General features: G+C 42.2%; 2 protein-coding genes across 11 annotated transcripts in view; one reads left to right on the top strand and one right to left on the bottom strand.

Annotated features, from left to right (window-relative positions):
• Positions 1–15675, top strand: part of KANK1 (KN motif and ankyrin repeat domains 1) — a 242971-nt gene that overhangs the window by 214705 nt on the left and 12591 nt on the right. For 5 of the 10 annotated variants that reach the window (XM_058431523.1, XM_032138184.2, XM_032138188.2 and 2 more), the window contains 3 exons: positions 12162–12359; positions 13264–13372; positions 14498–14737. In XM_058431523.1, the coding sequence (XP_058287506.1) occupies positions 12162–12359; positions 13264–13372; positions 14498–14737 (547 nt within the window). The remainder of the gene's footprint in view (positions 1–12161; positions 12360–13263; positions 13373–14497; positions 14738–15675) is intronic. The other 5 variants (XM_058431525.1, XM_058431524.1, XM_058431527.1 and 2 more) reach the window with 3 other exon arrangements.
• Positions 1540–5600, bottom strand: LOC116459104 (glycine cleavage system H protein, mitochondrial-like). Its single transcript, XM_058431849.1, has 2 exons — positions 5552–5600; positions 1540–2009 (listed from the first exon to the last, which is right to left on the bottom strand). Exons 1-2 carry the CDS (start codon positions 5598–5600, stop codon positions 1540–1542), a joined length of 519 nt encoding a protein of 172 aa, XP_058287832.1.

The raw sequence follows: 15675 nt of genomic DNA, 5'->3' as shown, positions 1-15675 counted from the left end.
TGTATTATTTTTCGAGACAAGGTCTCCCCATGTTGCCCGGGCTGGTCTTGAACTTTTGGGCTCAAGCAATTCGCCTGCCTCAGCCTCCCAAATTATTGGGATTACAGGTGTGAGCCACCCCACCAGGCCACTGTATCATCTTAGAAAGGGAGATTTTGGACTTCCATGGCCTCCCGTGTCAAATAAATAGGGTGAGATTAGTTTTTCTTCTACGGTCCCTTCAGCAGGATTATTCTATACAAGTGTGAGTTAACTGTTTATGTTGGTGACCACACATGGATTAGCATTCAGGCTGAGTTCTGAGAGGAGAGCGTAATAACAACATATTTGTCCTTTCTCCTCTATCAAAGCTGCATGCTTTTCCTCACAAAGTAGTATGTACCAATAAAGAAGATGGTCCTTCATGAATAATCTCTGCTGCCTGTTCCCCAAACCATCATTTGGGCTGAAAGAGTGAATTCATGCCCGAGCCCCTCCCACCCCTTTTTTTTTTTTTTTTTTTTTTTTTTTTGAGACAGAGTCACACTCTGTCACCCAGGCTGGAGTGCAGTGGCACAATCTCGGCTCACTGCAACCTCCACCTCCTGGGTTCAAGTGATTGTCCTGCCTCAGCCTCCTGAATAGCTGGGACTACAGGCACACGCCACCACGCCTGGCTAAATTTTTTTTTTATTATTATTATTAGTAGAGACGGGGTTTCACCTTGTTGGCCGGGCTGGTCTCGATCTTCTGACCTCATGATCCACCCGCCTTGGCCTCCCAAAGTGCTGGGATTACAGGCATGAGCCAGGGCGCCTGGCCTCAAGCCCTTTTTCTTAAAGAAAAACAAACATTATTTCAGATCCCTTTGAATTTTAGTCATACTTTGGGAAATTAACCTAAACATTTGAAAGGACTCCATAATGAATTGGAAATTTCAGTCCTACCTGTTCTCAACAAGTAAGTTTAGATGTTCTTTAAAAATTAAATCAGAATGTCAAGCTGAAAATCTGGCACAGCAACATGGTTAATTAGCTGGCTACACTCTTCTTTTTTGTGTTTTCAGAAAGTACTTGGCACTATCAATACAAATACAGATCAGCATACCAGAACAGTTGGAATAGGTGAACAGAGCAACTTTTAAAATCCATTTTAATATATTTTTTAAATTGATTTTCTAACAAATTTTGGAAACCCGTTGCTATGTACCGGTAACTAATACCCATTCTGGACGGATAAATGTTACACAGAAGACTGGAGAATTGATCTCTTCAAAACCCGTTCAGCTCTAGTTTTGGGTGTTTGGGTTTTTTTCTTTTTTTAAGAGATGGGGTCTTGCTTTGTCACCCAGACTAGAGTGCAGTGGCATGACCAGGGTTCGTGCCACTGCAGCCCCCAACTTCTGGGCTCAGGGCTCAAGCAATCCTCCCACCTCCCAGCTCTAGTTTCATTGAATTATTTTTCTTGTAAAACAGTTTGCTTTTAACATTCCTTTATGTCAAGGACATAAAGTTTTCATTTTTTTTTAATTTCATACTAGTTTATTTAGGAGTTCCATTTTCACTCCTCAGTAGATTTTATGTATTTCTCATATGCTTCTTCACTCATAAGTTCATCTAGTTCTGAAGGGTTACTCAGTGTCATCTTGATCAGCCAACCATCTTCATAACAAGATTTGTTTACAAGTCCTGGATTTTCTGCAAGAGCTTCACTAATTTCAGTTACTTCTCCTGATAAAGGAGAATAGAGTTCACTAGCAGCTTTCACACTTTCCAAAGCAGCAAACTCATCTTGGTTGCTCAATTTTGTCCCAACTTCAGGCAGACTACAGTAAACAGCATCTCCCAACGCTTCCTGTGCAAAATTGTTGATTCCCACTGTTCCAGTGCCATTTTCTGTTGTTACCCCTTCATGTTTCTCTGTGAATTTACGCACCGAGAGCAGAGTGGGCCCAGTGCGCAGCGTACGGATGGTGCCCACCCCCAGCTGCCAGGGCCTCAGCAGGCAGGGCGCAGAGCAGGGAGCGCACGCTCCGCATCACTATGTTTGCAGGGGTGCGGGGGTCGCAGCGCTAGGCCTCGGCCACCCGCGCCGGGAGGCGGGGCGGGGAGGGCAAAGTTTTCATTTTAAGTGGCTTGTATTTCATTATAGTCATCTCATTTGCCTTAGAATTTAATATATGGATAATTATAAAAGCTAAGTGCACTTTGGAATGATAATTAATGCATCAAAGGTGTTCCTCTTCTTTTCCAGAACACTGAGATTTCTGTCACTTGTCCTTTAGTGATTACTAATCTGACCAAGTTGTAAAATGAAGCTTATGCTTTATTGGTGTTTATGGCCGTTATAAGTTTGAGTTAATGACAGAAGACTTCACAGTTGCCCACTCTGCTGTCCATTTCTTCCCATTTGTGCCTGTGAAAACCGTTGCCACCTGGTGAGAATTTTGAGCATCTAGACCAGAGTGCCAGAATTCTGAACGTGTTTTGTAATTACTCCACATGTTGCTGTCGTTTTATTTTGTTGAGACCAGGTCCCACTCTGTCTTCCAGGCTGGAGTGCAGTGGTGCAGTCATAGCTCACCATAGCCCCTAACTGCCGAGCTCAAGGTATCCTCACACATGAACCTCCCAATAGCTGGGACTACGGGCACTTACCACCATGCCCAGCTGTTTTTTGTTTTGTTTTGTTTTGTTTTTTTGTTAGAGAGGAGGTGTCACTATGTTGCTCAGGCTGGTCTGCGACTCCTAGGCTCAAGCAATTCACCTACCTCAGCCTCACTGAGTGCTGGGATTACAGGCGTGAGCCAATGCACCCAGCCTGTTTTTTGTTTTTCTGTAGAGACGGGGTTTCATTCTGTTACCCAGGTTGGAGTGCAGTCTCAATCTCCCGGCCTCAATCCATCCTCCAGCCTCAGCCCCTCAAAGTACTGGGATTACAGGTGTGAACCACTCCCAGCCTGTAATTACTCCTGTTTTTATCCCTATTGTTCCGGCAGCATTTACTTTCTGTTTAGCCTGAACATCTACCATTAGTGGCCCAGGGCTGTTAATTAAACCACCAGCGGTTCCTAAGAATTCACATGGATCCAAATTGATGGGTTGAAACTAGAGGGGAGTCTAAACTCTTAATTTCAGTAGTCAACTTTTATATTGGTTAATTTAATTCAGTGGATCTCAATCCTGGCTGCACAATAGAATCACCTGGGGAGAAGTTTGAAAATACTGATGCCTGCAATTGGAGATACTAGTTATATTACCAAGGCTTTGACTGGAATGGCATGTTTACAGACTGCTTTGGGGAACTGAAGTTGACCTTTAGAGGCTATGAAAGCCCCTTGGAAAAACTGACCTCATACCTTGTCCTTTACAGGGTTCCTAACCTGTGGTAAGTAAAGAATGTCACTTTCTGACAAGCTCAGGAGCCCCAAGTTATTTTGGGACCTCGGGAAAAGAGGAAGTCACCTAGTTTATATAGGTATCTGCAGGCACAAATAAATTCTTTGCTGGGCTCAAGAGGTTTGTAAAAGGTCTCGTGTGAGATTCCTTATGAAAAATTTCAGCAAAGTCAGTGTAAAAGAAAAAGGGGGGGTGCTATATGGCAAATACTTACTCTTGCTGCACTTTATGCAAATAATTAGCCCAAGCATAATAAGACTAAAACTTATTTTGGAAATAAATTGGTCCTGCTATGATTGGTCTTTGATAGAAATAGAAAACCAGAGAGAGAAAAATCACGTTTCAGAAAAACTATAGTACCCCTTTTATTGACTCCAGCCTTGTCCATTTTTTTGGATAAGGTTATCTGCTGATAACCCAATAATTGATTGGTTCTCAGTATCATTTACCTGGGTTCCTCAAGGCTTCAGGTTGGTTCAACAGGGACTCCTGAAGCTAGGACTTTCTACTCCTTATGGTAGGGCTTACTATTAATCTTACAGTCTGCTGTTCACTTATGTGCTGTACTAAAACTGTGGATAAGAATGACCCCAACCGGACACCAGTGAAGGCATACAGTCAACTTCAAGACGGTTTCACTCCTCTTACCTTGGGGGCAACCCCTTCCCCAACAATGTTTCATAAACAAGAAGAAATTAGAGCTGTCATCAGCCTTTCCCATCTCCATAGCTCCACACCTCACGATTGAGGTCTACCGAAACCCAAGGGGGTGGGGACATTGAAACTGCCTTTCCAAAATCATGACAGTAAAAGAAACCTGACATAGCTGACTCCATCTTACTTCTGACCTCCAAGCTGTCCTTATTCATTCCTAGGCACAGGCCAAGCTCACTGTGGGTAGAATTTGGTTTATAATTTAACCATAAAGCAAGGATGATAATAGCCCTTCCCAAGACTAAACTGCCCTTGTAAAACTAATGAAAGCCCACAAGGTTAGAATTATGGAAGGGCCCTGAATTCTATTTTATTTATTTATTTTATTTTTTTGAGATGGAGTTTCACTTCAACTGCAAATATGTTTGTTCTCTCTCTCTCTGTCTCATATCTGGACCCACCCAGATAGTTCATTGTATCTACATTTTTTAAAGTCTCACCCTCAATTCAGGTGATTCTAAAGGGTAGCTAGGGTTGAAACGATTGAATTTTGTTTGTTGGCCTCTTTATTCTTTGGCTTTCCTGGCTGCACGTTTTCTTCGTTTTGCTCAAACACAGCAGTCATTTGTCAGTCTTACGTTGGTGCATGTGGTGCCTACAGCTACAAATGGGTCCTTATCAAGTGCAGAGAATTGTTTATAGCCCGCTCAAGACCAGCCAGAGTTTCAACACCATCCAAAGAACATTTTCTGGGAATATAGGTGAGCATTTCCCTCTGACTTGACAAATGAGAGCCAGTTTGGAATTTAATGAGGTTCTTTTCCTTACCAGTTAAGCCTCAGTAGAATCCTTATGACCTTCAGTTGAATCACATGGACACTTATTAAAGGCTCTCAGTGGTCCAGCACCGTTCTAAGTACTGGACAGGACACCAAATAAGAGTGTAGCATGGAGGAACTCAAGATGCTGACCATCTCATTGAGGAGACAGGGCATATTTTAATCTGGACAGTAAGTGCCACAGGACAGTGATGGGGAAAAAAGAGATCTCTGTGGAATGATTGGAATGGTATCATAGAAAAAAGACTAGAGAAGATAGAATTTGGGCCAAGCCTTGAAAAGAGTCTGGGTCGAATTCAGCTGAAGGATGGTGAATTTCCAGACCTGTAGGATGATCTGATTACTCCCTACTCTCAGAGTTGGAGTCATTACGTCACATGACCACTCTGAACAGAACGGTCAGGGCGGAGGAGTGGTTGAGAGGTGAAATTCCCGCAGGCAGGATGAAACCTTCCACCTTGACCCTTGGATGCCTGCAGGAGGAGGCGGACCTCGATTGGAGAAGTTTTAAAAAGCCCTAGTTTACAAAAGTAAGCTGTGGTGAGAAAAATTACAGCACCGGATATCCCTGGGTGACACTATCTGGAAGGGGTGGGAGGAAAGGCTTACCACCCCTTTAGAAATGTTAGAAATGTTCTGTATCTCTGTTACAGAGGTGGTTACACAGGCGTATGCATTTACCAAATTCCATCCGACTTACGCTTAAAATCAGTGCATTTTCGTGGGGCATGGTCACGTGCACCTGGGTGCTGTGGTCCTAGCTACTCCAAAGGCCAAGGTGGGAGGATTGCTTGAGCCCAAGAGTTCAAGGCTGCAGTTAGCTATGATCACGTTCCATTGCACTCTAGCCTGGGTGACAGTGCGAGACCCTGTCTGTAATTAATTCATTCTGTGCATTTGATTGTCTATAAATTGTGTTTGAATTTTTTAAAAATTTTAAGCTGTATTTAAACAAAGAGAACCTATGGATTAAAAGACTTTAATAGCAACCAATGGAAATACATGACTGGGATTCTGATGCAAACACCCTATTAAAGAAATTTTTCAGAGACTATTGGAGATTGGGCACAGTAGCTCATGCCTGTAATTCCAGTACTTTCAGAGGCCAAGGTGGGTGGATAGCTTGAGCCCAGCAGTTCGAGAGCAGCCTGGGCAACATAGTGAAACCCATCTCTATTAAAAATACAAAAAAAAAAAAAAAGCCAGGCATGGTGGTGTACGTCTGTGGTCCCAGCTACTTGGGGGGGCTGAGGTGGGAGGATTGACTGAGCCTGGGAGACAGGTTGCAGTGAGCTGAGATCATGCCACTGCACACCAGCCTGGGTGACAGAGTGAGATGGCATATCAAAAAAAAAAATGACTATTGGAGAAATTTGAATACTGACTGGATTATGTGATAATCATAATTATCTTTTTTTAAGATTTGATAGTTTTAACCTCAATGGTTTGCATTTTTTAGAGTTCTTTTATGGACATATACTGAAATATTTATGGATGAAAATGATAGAGTCTCTAGCTGTGGCTTCAAAATAATCCAGTGTGAGTGGGCAGAGGGAGTTATCAGGGAAACCAGATATTTTGTAATCATTGTTGAAGCTAGTAATGGGAAGACAGGAGTTTATTAAACTATTATCTACTTTTGTATATGTTTATGGTTTCAATAATAGTCAAAACTATCATGTATTTGCGTTTAAAAAGTCATTGTTGGTTATTGAAGAGGAAAATGCTTCGTACAAGCATTTCTCTAAAAAGAGTGTTCTGGTGGCCAGGCGCAGTGGCTCACACCTGTAATCTCAGAACTTTGGGACGCCGAGATAGGCGGATCACTTGAGGTCAGGAGTTCGTGACCAGCCTAGCCAACATGGTAAAATTCCATTTCTACTAAAAATACAAAAAATAGCTGGGTGTGGTGGTGGGCGTTTGTAATCCCAGCTACTCAGGAGGCTGAAGCAGGATAATCGCTTGAACCGGGAGGTGGAGGTTGCAGTGAGCGAAGATTGCACCACTGCATTCCAGGCTGGGTGACAGAGCGAGACTCAACCTCAAAAAAAAAAAAAAAAAAAAGAGTGTTCTGGCACTCAGTGATTAACTAGTGAGACTTTCTGGAGGCCGCTGCAATATTTTCTAAGTAATGATGAACGGACTTGGAGAAGGAAAAATGAAGATAAATGCCCTGCTTTATTTACTTTGCTTAAAATAAGTCAAAGGTACATTAGGCATTTCATATTTGCAGTTAGGGGACACATAGGGGACATCAGGTCACATAGTGTTAAACATTGTTTGGATTGCGGAGTTCAGTATTGTGTGTATGTGTGTTGAGGAGGAAGTTGGAGTTGTAAAGGAATCTTCCAGGTAGCCCCCGTGTCCCACAGCTAAAGGAGAAAGCATTGTGCTGTTGATTTGTGGACAAGGGACTGTTCACAGAATTAGGAAATGTAAGTTCTAGTTCAGCTCTGTGGCCCCGGGCAAGTCACTGAACCTAGCTGGCCTTCAGAATCCTTAGCTGGCAGTATGAGAATTAAAATTTAGATGATATCCCTTGAGGTCAGGAGTTTGAGGCCAGGCTAACCAACATGGTAAAACTCGGTCTCTACTAAAAATACAAAAATTAGCCAGGCATGGTTGTGCACACCTGTAGCCCCAGGTACTTGAGAGGCTGAGGCAGGAGAATCGCTTGAACCCAGGAGGCAGATGTTGCAGTGAGCTGAGATGGCACCACAGCCCTCACTCCAGCCTGGGTGACAGAGCAAGACTCTGTCTCAAAAAAAAAAAAAAATTTTTTTTAAGATGATCTCTAACCCCTTACGTTGAATTTTTTACCACCTCTCACTCTTTTATTATAGCGTCATTGTTCTAAACCAGTTTTCAGAGTGGGCCACCTGCATCAGTGATTCTTGTAGGTGGTGGGGAATGTCAGAAATGCCATCACTTGGCCCCCATCCCAGAACTACAGAATGATCTTTTGGTAGCATGTGCCTGGGAATCTGCATTTTAGCCAATGTCACAGGTGATTCTTATGAAGAATAGAACTCAGAGCAGTTTTAGGGCTCGTTATTAGTTCTTTTTCTTCAAATTGCCTCAAAATGCAATCAACACTTAAGCTGCTTTTCTTCTAAGAATCTAAGAGATTTCAGAGCTTTACTTTGAAAGGGATAAAGTTGTAATCACCTGACATTGTGAGTAGATTTAAATGTTTAATTTTTGTTAGTAATTTATGTTTATAAAGTATAATTTAGGAAATACTAGAGACAAAAAGAAAAAAGTTATAGTAGCCTGTGACTCTTTAGCCTTAGCAAAGCAGTGTTAAACGGGTTTCCTGTATATCCTTCCATGATTTTTCTAATACGTATATATGTAAATATAATTATTTACTAATGCCAGTAGGCAGCAATGAGAACAAAACCTCTTTTGTGTTTTTTTTTCCCATGAGTAAAACGTAAGACTTCAGATTCAGATAAATTCTGGTGTGTTATAAGGCAGGCCTTTCCTACAAGGGGTGGAGAGGCCATCCTTTCTTCTCTTGGTGGGAATGGTCTGAGCGGTGTTGTGGGGCAGGCCGCTGATTTGTGTGATGTATCATTAGAGGGAATCAGCCCATTGATCTTTTCTAGTTTCCATTAAACTTGAACTGAGAGGCCGGGCGCAGTGGCTCACACCTGTAACCCCAGCACTTTGGGAGGCTGAGGCGGGTGGATCACCTGAGGTCAGGAGTTCGAGTCCAACCTGGCCAACATGGTGAAACTGAGTCTCTACTAAAACTACAAAAATTAGCTGGGCATGGTGGCATGTGCCTGTAGCCCCAGCTACTCGGGAGGCTGAGGCAGGAGAATTGCTTAAACTGGGAAGGCCCAGGTTGCAGTGAGCCAAGATCACACCACTGCACTATAGCCTAGCAACAGAGTTAAGACTCCGTCTCGAAAGAAAAAAACTTCAACTGAGACAAAAATTGAAAATAAGGCCAGGCGCGGTGGCTCATGCCGATAATCCCAACACTTTGGGAGGTCAAGGGGGGCAGATTTCCTGAGGTCACAAGTTCAAGACCAGCCTGGCCAACATGGTAAAACCCCGTCTCTACTAACAATACAAAAATTAGCCAGGCATGGTGGCAGGTGCCTGTAATCCCAGCTACTCGGGAGGCTGAGGCACAAGAATCTCTTGAACCAAGAAGGCAGAGGTTGCAGTGAGCCAAGATCGTGCCACTGCACTCCAGCCTGGGCAACAGCACGAGACTCTCTCTCAATTAAAATAAAAAATTATTTACCAAAGTAGGTTTATTTTCTCCATATTATTGTATGACCTATTTTTAATACACATCATGTTCAGCTTTCTATATTAATATTCTCCTATATCAAGATTTGTAATGGCCATATAGAATTCCTTTGTATAAATATACCAGTGCTTATATGGTTGTTTCTTATAAGCAGATTGTCTGCCTCTTTTTACTGTTTTAAACATGGAAACAATAGCCTTCTGTATCTTTTTTACATCCTTAGGATAAAACTTTTAGACAATTAAGTGAAATAATTTTTCATTTTTAAAAGTGATTTTGAACACAGTTAACCCATATTCACGATAGAAAAAATGGCAAATCCAAGGAAATTATTATTATTTTTTAGACAGAGTCTCGCTCTGCCGCCCAGGCTGGAGTGCAGTGGCATGATCTTGGCTCACAGCAACCTCTGCCTCCCGGGTTCAAGTGATTCTCCTACCTCAGCCTCCCGAGCAGCTGGAATTATAGGCACTCACCACCATGCCCAGCTAATTTTTGTATTTTTGTAGAGATGGAGTTTCACCATGTTGGCCAGGCTGGTCTCAAACTCCTGACCTCAAGTAATCTACCTGCCTCAGCCTCCCAAAGTGCTGGAATTACAGGCATGAGCCACCGTGCCCAGCCTAATCCAGGGAAAGATTAAAACTACCATAGCTGTTTCATTTAGCACAGAGGCAGGTAACTTTTCGTGTGTGTGTGTGTGTGTGTGTGTGTGTGTGTGTGTGTGCATGGTAACGTATTTTAATAGGATCACACAATACATGGAATTTTATTATCTGCTTTTTTCAATTAACCATATATTACAAACATTTTTCCACATCACCCCCATTGAAAATTCTATGATATATCTGTAAACCAAAAATAAAACTCTAAGCCCCCTAACCAACTGAATAGATCCCTCCTGTCAGCCAGGGGATTCCATAGTAAACCTGAAAAACTAGTTCAGGCCATGATGGGAAGGAGGTGTCAAACATGCCTCATTATACCCTCCTCTCTTTGGAATTCAGGCACAACTGACCAGCATTAACATTAAAACAGAAATCTTAGGAGTGACAAACAGACTCTTTATACCAATAAGATAACAAATTCCAACCTGACTCTACTATAGCATCACATGACAGATAGCAGACCCTAAAAGAAATTGAAGTATTTTACCCTAAAATATATTTCTTTGATGTATTTTGTTTTTTGTTTTGTTTTGTTTCTTTTGTTTTCTTGAGATGGAGTCTCTGTCACTCTGTCACCCAGGCTGGAGTGCAATGGCACAATCTCAGCACTACAACCTCCACCTCCTGGGTTCAAGCCATTCTCCTGCCTCAGCCTCCCAAGTAGCTGGGACTGCAGGCACCCACAACCATGCCTGGCTAATTTTTGTATTTTTAGTAGAGATGGAGTTTCACCGTGTTGACCAGGCTGGTCTTGAACTCCTGACCTCAGGTGATCCACCTGCCTTGGCCTCCCAAAGTGCTGGGGTTACAGTCATGAGCCACTGCTCCCGGCCTCTTTGATGTATATTGAAATGGCCCTGCAAGGCTGTCTCTTGTGGGGAATATCTACATTATGTAGAGAATCCCCTTACCTGTCCAGGCCTTTTCCTAATCCAGGAGAGATTAAGAGTCTGGTACCTATTTAGGTCTGAAAAGAGACATTTACCATCTATGTAGATGAAGCCTGCTACCTGGAGGCTTCATCTACATAATAAGAACCTTGGTCTTCACAACCCCTTATCTTAACCCAGACACTCCTTTCTGTTGATTCCAGGCCTTTAGATAGTAAGTTAACTTTTTCAACCATTTGCCAATCAGAGTATCTTTGAATCTACCCAAGACCTGGAAGCCCACCCTTGTTTGAGTTCTTCCACCTTTCTAAACTACTGTACACCTTACATGTATTGATTTGTGTTTGCCCGTAACTTCTAGTCCCCTAAAATGTATAAAATTAAGCCATAACCCGGCCACCTTGGGCACATGTTCTCAGGACCTTGTGAGATTGTGCTTTCGGCCTTGGTCATTCATACTTGGCTCAGAGTAAACCTCTTTTTTACAGAGTTTGACTCTTTTCATTGACATATCTGTATACATTAATTACAAAATATTATTTAATCCAAATTGCTTCGGTCAGTGAACAGATTTCAAGTGGCTAACATATACAAAAGCACTCTAGTAGATTTGGTAAGAGAAACAAAGTTGATCAGAACTGTTTGATGCCCTCGAAATATTTACCATCTACAAGGGAGTCTAAAACCATCATACAAGTCATCTTGTACATTGTATGACAGATCCCAGGAGAAGGTACAAAAGATGGGCTGTGAGAGTTCAGGGCAAGAACATTGTTAGTGAAGGAGATGAGGGAAGGGTCTGAAGAGGCAGTGATGGGAGGGTGCAGCTGTGTGAAGATGGGTGAAGAAAGGTATTCCAGGTAGTAAAAGGGCATAAGCTGAGGCATGCTGCCAGGAAACAAGAGACCTGCATCTCTATACAACGAGTACTGGCACTTAATGGGATACAGTCCCTGTCCCAGTAAGGATGACAGGAGGAGTGGGAAATGAAGTTGGGGGGGTCAGCCAGTACCAGGTTATGGATTAGAATCTCTGGCTCTGCAGGGTGGACTACATTTCCTGAGCAGTGGGTGCTTTTTAGGCGTTGTCACATTTTGTTTTAGCTAGAGTGACGATGGCATTGGAGCGGGCTGGGAGTAATGCTCTGAAGCATTGTGCCAGAGTGGAAATAGTAATGGAAGAGGGGCAGTAAGAATACTACTTCCATGACTAGAAACCAAGGCTACGATGGTAGCAGCCAAAACAGAGAGAAAAGAAGAGGTGCTGTGGAGTTAGAATGACGAGGCTCGGCAGTCTGCCTATGCTGATGAAATCAGGAAAGGTGAAGAGTCAAAGGGGCTTCTGAGTTTTGGTGGCTGGGATAATAGTCCCATTTTAAATTATGAATTGTAAGAGTTGTTTTTTTTAAGCCTGCTTTTTCAGTCCTAGCATCACACACTCTGTACCTTTCTTTCTCCTGATAGGCAATTATTTGGGATATACCTGTAAGTGTGGAGGCCTTCAGTCAGGAAGTCCCTTAAGCTCCCAGACATGCCAGCCTGAGCAAGAAGTGGGGACCTCAGAAGGAAAGCCCATCAGCAGCCTGGATGCCTTCCCGACTCAGGAAGGTACGCTGTCTCCAGTGAACCTGACAGACGACCAGATCGCCGCCGGCCTCTATGGTAACTTTTCTCACAGTCATTGGCATCAGGATTCTAGGGCCAGCATTGCCAGCATTCCAATTTAATGTCAATGTACCTTTAAATTGACCTGGAAGAAACTTAATATCGTTGTTTGGAAGGTAGGCCCAGAATATCTTTAAATAAGGTTACCAAAGAGGCTGGGCATGGTGGCTCACACCTGTGATCTCAGCACTTTGGGAGGCCAAGGCAGGCAGATCACTTGAGGCCAGGAGTTCGAGACCAGCCTGGCCAACATGGTGAAACCCCGTCTCTACTAAAAAATACAAAAATTAGCCAGTCGTGGTGGTGCACACCTGTAGTCCCAGCTACTCGGGCGGCTGAGGTGGGAGAATCACTTGAACCTGGGAGGTGAAGGTTGCAGTGAGCTGAGATCACGCCACTGCACTCCAGTCTGGGTCACAGAGACACTGTCTCAAAATTACCAAAGAAAGAAAGCTGTACAAGAAAGCTTACCTGGTATTACAAATTATGAAATATTTTAAATAGCATTTTGTTCACATTCTGGCAGGCTTAAGTTTTTTCAGGTTATCTCAGCTGAAGAAAAATAATAATCCCTGTTTAGTGCATAAATGGCCGTTGAGGCTCATGAGACACGACATCACTTTATAAGCAATAAAGCCGGATACAAATGTCAATTTTCGCCGGCTTTGTTATGTCTGGAAGTACTAATTGATTTTTTTCCCATGTGAAGAATGTTAGTAATGGAACTTTGAATTATTTTCTTTGCATGCACACACTTTCCCGTTGAATTTTGTGGAAACTTCTCACATATATATGCCAAGATCCACATTTACATGCATGAGAAAAGAACTGTACAGGAAAAAAGATCATTTAACATGTATGAGTGTGAGTTTTCATTTTTATTGCCTTCACTTTTTCACAGCATGTAGAAACAATGAAAGTACACTGAAGTCCATCATGAAGAAGAAAGACGGTAACAAAGATTCAAATGGCGCAAAAAAGAATCTTCAGTTTGTTGGCATTAATGGAGGGTAAGGAAAGATGGTGGTTCTAGAGGCTAATGCTGTCAGTCTCCTTTGCCTCCTGCCTAAGTCACATTTCAAGGTGCCTAGTCGGGGAAGCGGCCACAGCACAGTGATGGAAGATTCCCTCCTCAGAAAGGCAGAAAGGTGCATTTGGGCTTTTCTTTCCTCCTCTGGTGCTGTCTTTAAGGATTTGTCACTCTCTTAAGGATACGTGATGAAGCCGAGCAGTTTACATCTCCTCACCTCTGATCTGAAAGAAATAGTCTTCAGCGAACGCAGCAGGCTTCCTGCACTGTGTTGGACAACTTGTACTTACCTATATGAGAACTCACAATTGAGCAGAAAGACTGAGAGCATCACTCTCTGGGCCAACGATCATCATCTATTCCTTCAAAATGGGTCCTTTTGCTTAGCTCTCCATGTTTACGACCCAAATTGTAGGGCCTTTCACAATTGATAACCACATCACCAGTTTGCTTCCTAAATAGAATGGTTATTGTTTGTTCCTTCTCTTGCCATTGGCCCACGTACATAGTTAAGCCCCTTTGTTGTCCTACAATTGAATGAAATCAATGAATTGATACATGGCCCCCACAAGAAAGAGATAATACAAAGTTAGTTAAGATGTTTATAGCAAAGTGTACCATTAGGGTTTAACCTTATGGTGCCTGTTTTCCAGATCTTAGAAGTTTTATTCAGTGATAATGGCCAGGAGACTTTGGAGGACATACACCAGAGAAACTCTTGATTGCCTGTGTAATCTATTGACCTTGCTACTGGGAGATGAAATAGGAAGAAATGGGGTGGGGGGGGACAAAAAGTTAGCACTTACCCATCTGTTTTCCATAAAGTATATTTTCTCTTGATTTATACTAAGCCGGAGATGCCATTATTTTCTTTAACAAGTGTTACATGATACGTCGCTTATATGATACCGATTACCAATTTAAGTTAGAATCCGTTCAAAACCACCAGGCATTTAAATAGACCTTACTTTGAACTTCTAAGTGCAGGATCTAAAACCATTAGTGAAATTTCTGGAGTCAATTAGCAAATCCCTTCATAGAAATTTCTATCACTGGGTCTTTGTGAGCACACCTTGCATCTCCTGAAATCCCAATTGCCACCTAGGTATGAAACAACTTCAAGTGATGATTCCAGCTCAGATGAAAGCTCTTCTTCCGAGTCAGATGACGAGTGTGATGTCATTGAGTATCCTCTTGAAGAAGAGGAAGAGGAGGAGGATGAAGACACTCGGGGAATGGCAGAAGGGCACCATGCAGTTAATATTGAAGGTTTCAAGTCTGCCAGGGTGGAAGATGAAATGCAGGTTCAAGAATGTGAACCTGAGAAGGTGGAAATCAGAGAGAGGTGTGGTACATTCCCCTTCCGTCCCTTGCCCCTCCCACATTTAATGTACTTTGGCAATAGAGTTGGCCAGTTCAGAGCTTTTGTAATTAAATGTTTGCTTTTATCTGTTCCTCAGAGGTATACACATCTTCAGATACTAATAGATACAAGTGCAGAGTATCGCAACTCTTTGATCTCTTATGGTAGAATGGCCTGATACCTAATCACCCTTGTTTTCTGAAACCTTAACTCTGCTATATAATTTAATATATGGAACCACAATCCACTAAAATTTCTATTGTTTGAACACCTCACCTTATATTTAAAGACATTTTAATTTTTTGGTGGCCCGCATACTTTAAGATTTCAGATTTTATGTTTAGCCATTTATCTTGATAGAGGTGTCAGTATCATTATTACGGGATGATGGTGTAGATGAGACCTCAGCCAAAGATCACATTTACTGTAAAGATGATGCATATCACTTACATCTTTGTATTTTGTTACACATTGAATGATCAGGAATGCCACAAGAATGGAGTTGGGTATATCATAAATAGTAGCTGAAAAACACTCTGGTTGGCTGAAACGTGTGCCTCAAAATGTAAGTTTTCAAGACCATTAGATAAGGATTTGATGCTCATGAAATAGAGAATAGAAAAGATGGAAACTTCAGTATGGTTTTTCACTATGTGAAATATAAACAGAACGTTTCAGAAAACTTACCTCTATTTAATTTGGCAAATGAAAGTTTAACTGCATTAACACAAGGTAAGTGTTTTTAGTTTATATTTCCAAGTGTTTCACATGGCTGTTTAACAGCTTTGAGATTCAATTTATATACCATATGTCATTTTTTTACTTTTCATTTGGGTTAAACACTTGAGTCACCAAATGTGGGTTCAGATGTGTGGTTTACTGGTCAGCACAATGGATATATGGTAATTTGTGTAAAGTCA

This window comes from Hylobates moloch, unplaced genomic scaffold (assembly GCF_009828535.3).
Source record: "Hylobates moloch isolate HMO894 unplaced genomic scaffold, HMol_V3 SCAFFOLD_19, whole genome shotgun sequence".
NCBI lineage: Eukaryota > Metazoa > Chordata > Mammalia > Primates > Hylobatidae > Hylobates > Hylobates moloch.
The sequence above is the reverse complement of the archived record's forward strand: the minus strand, read 5'-3'. Positions and strand labels throughout refer to the sequence as shown.

What these genes read in the sequence shown, in the direction of transcription:
- LOC116459104 (XM_058431849.1), bottom strand. Translation starts at nt 5,600, where the DNA reads ATGCCCCACGAAAATGCACTGATTTTAAGCGTAAGTCGGATGGAATTT. An exon ending in CGTAAGTCGGATGGAATTTG is followed by an intron (nt 2,010 to 5,551) that starts GTAAATGCATAC and finishes AGTGATGCGGAG; the next exon opens with CGTGCGCTCCCTGCTCTGCG.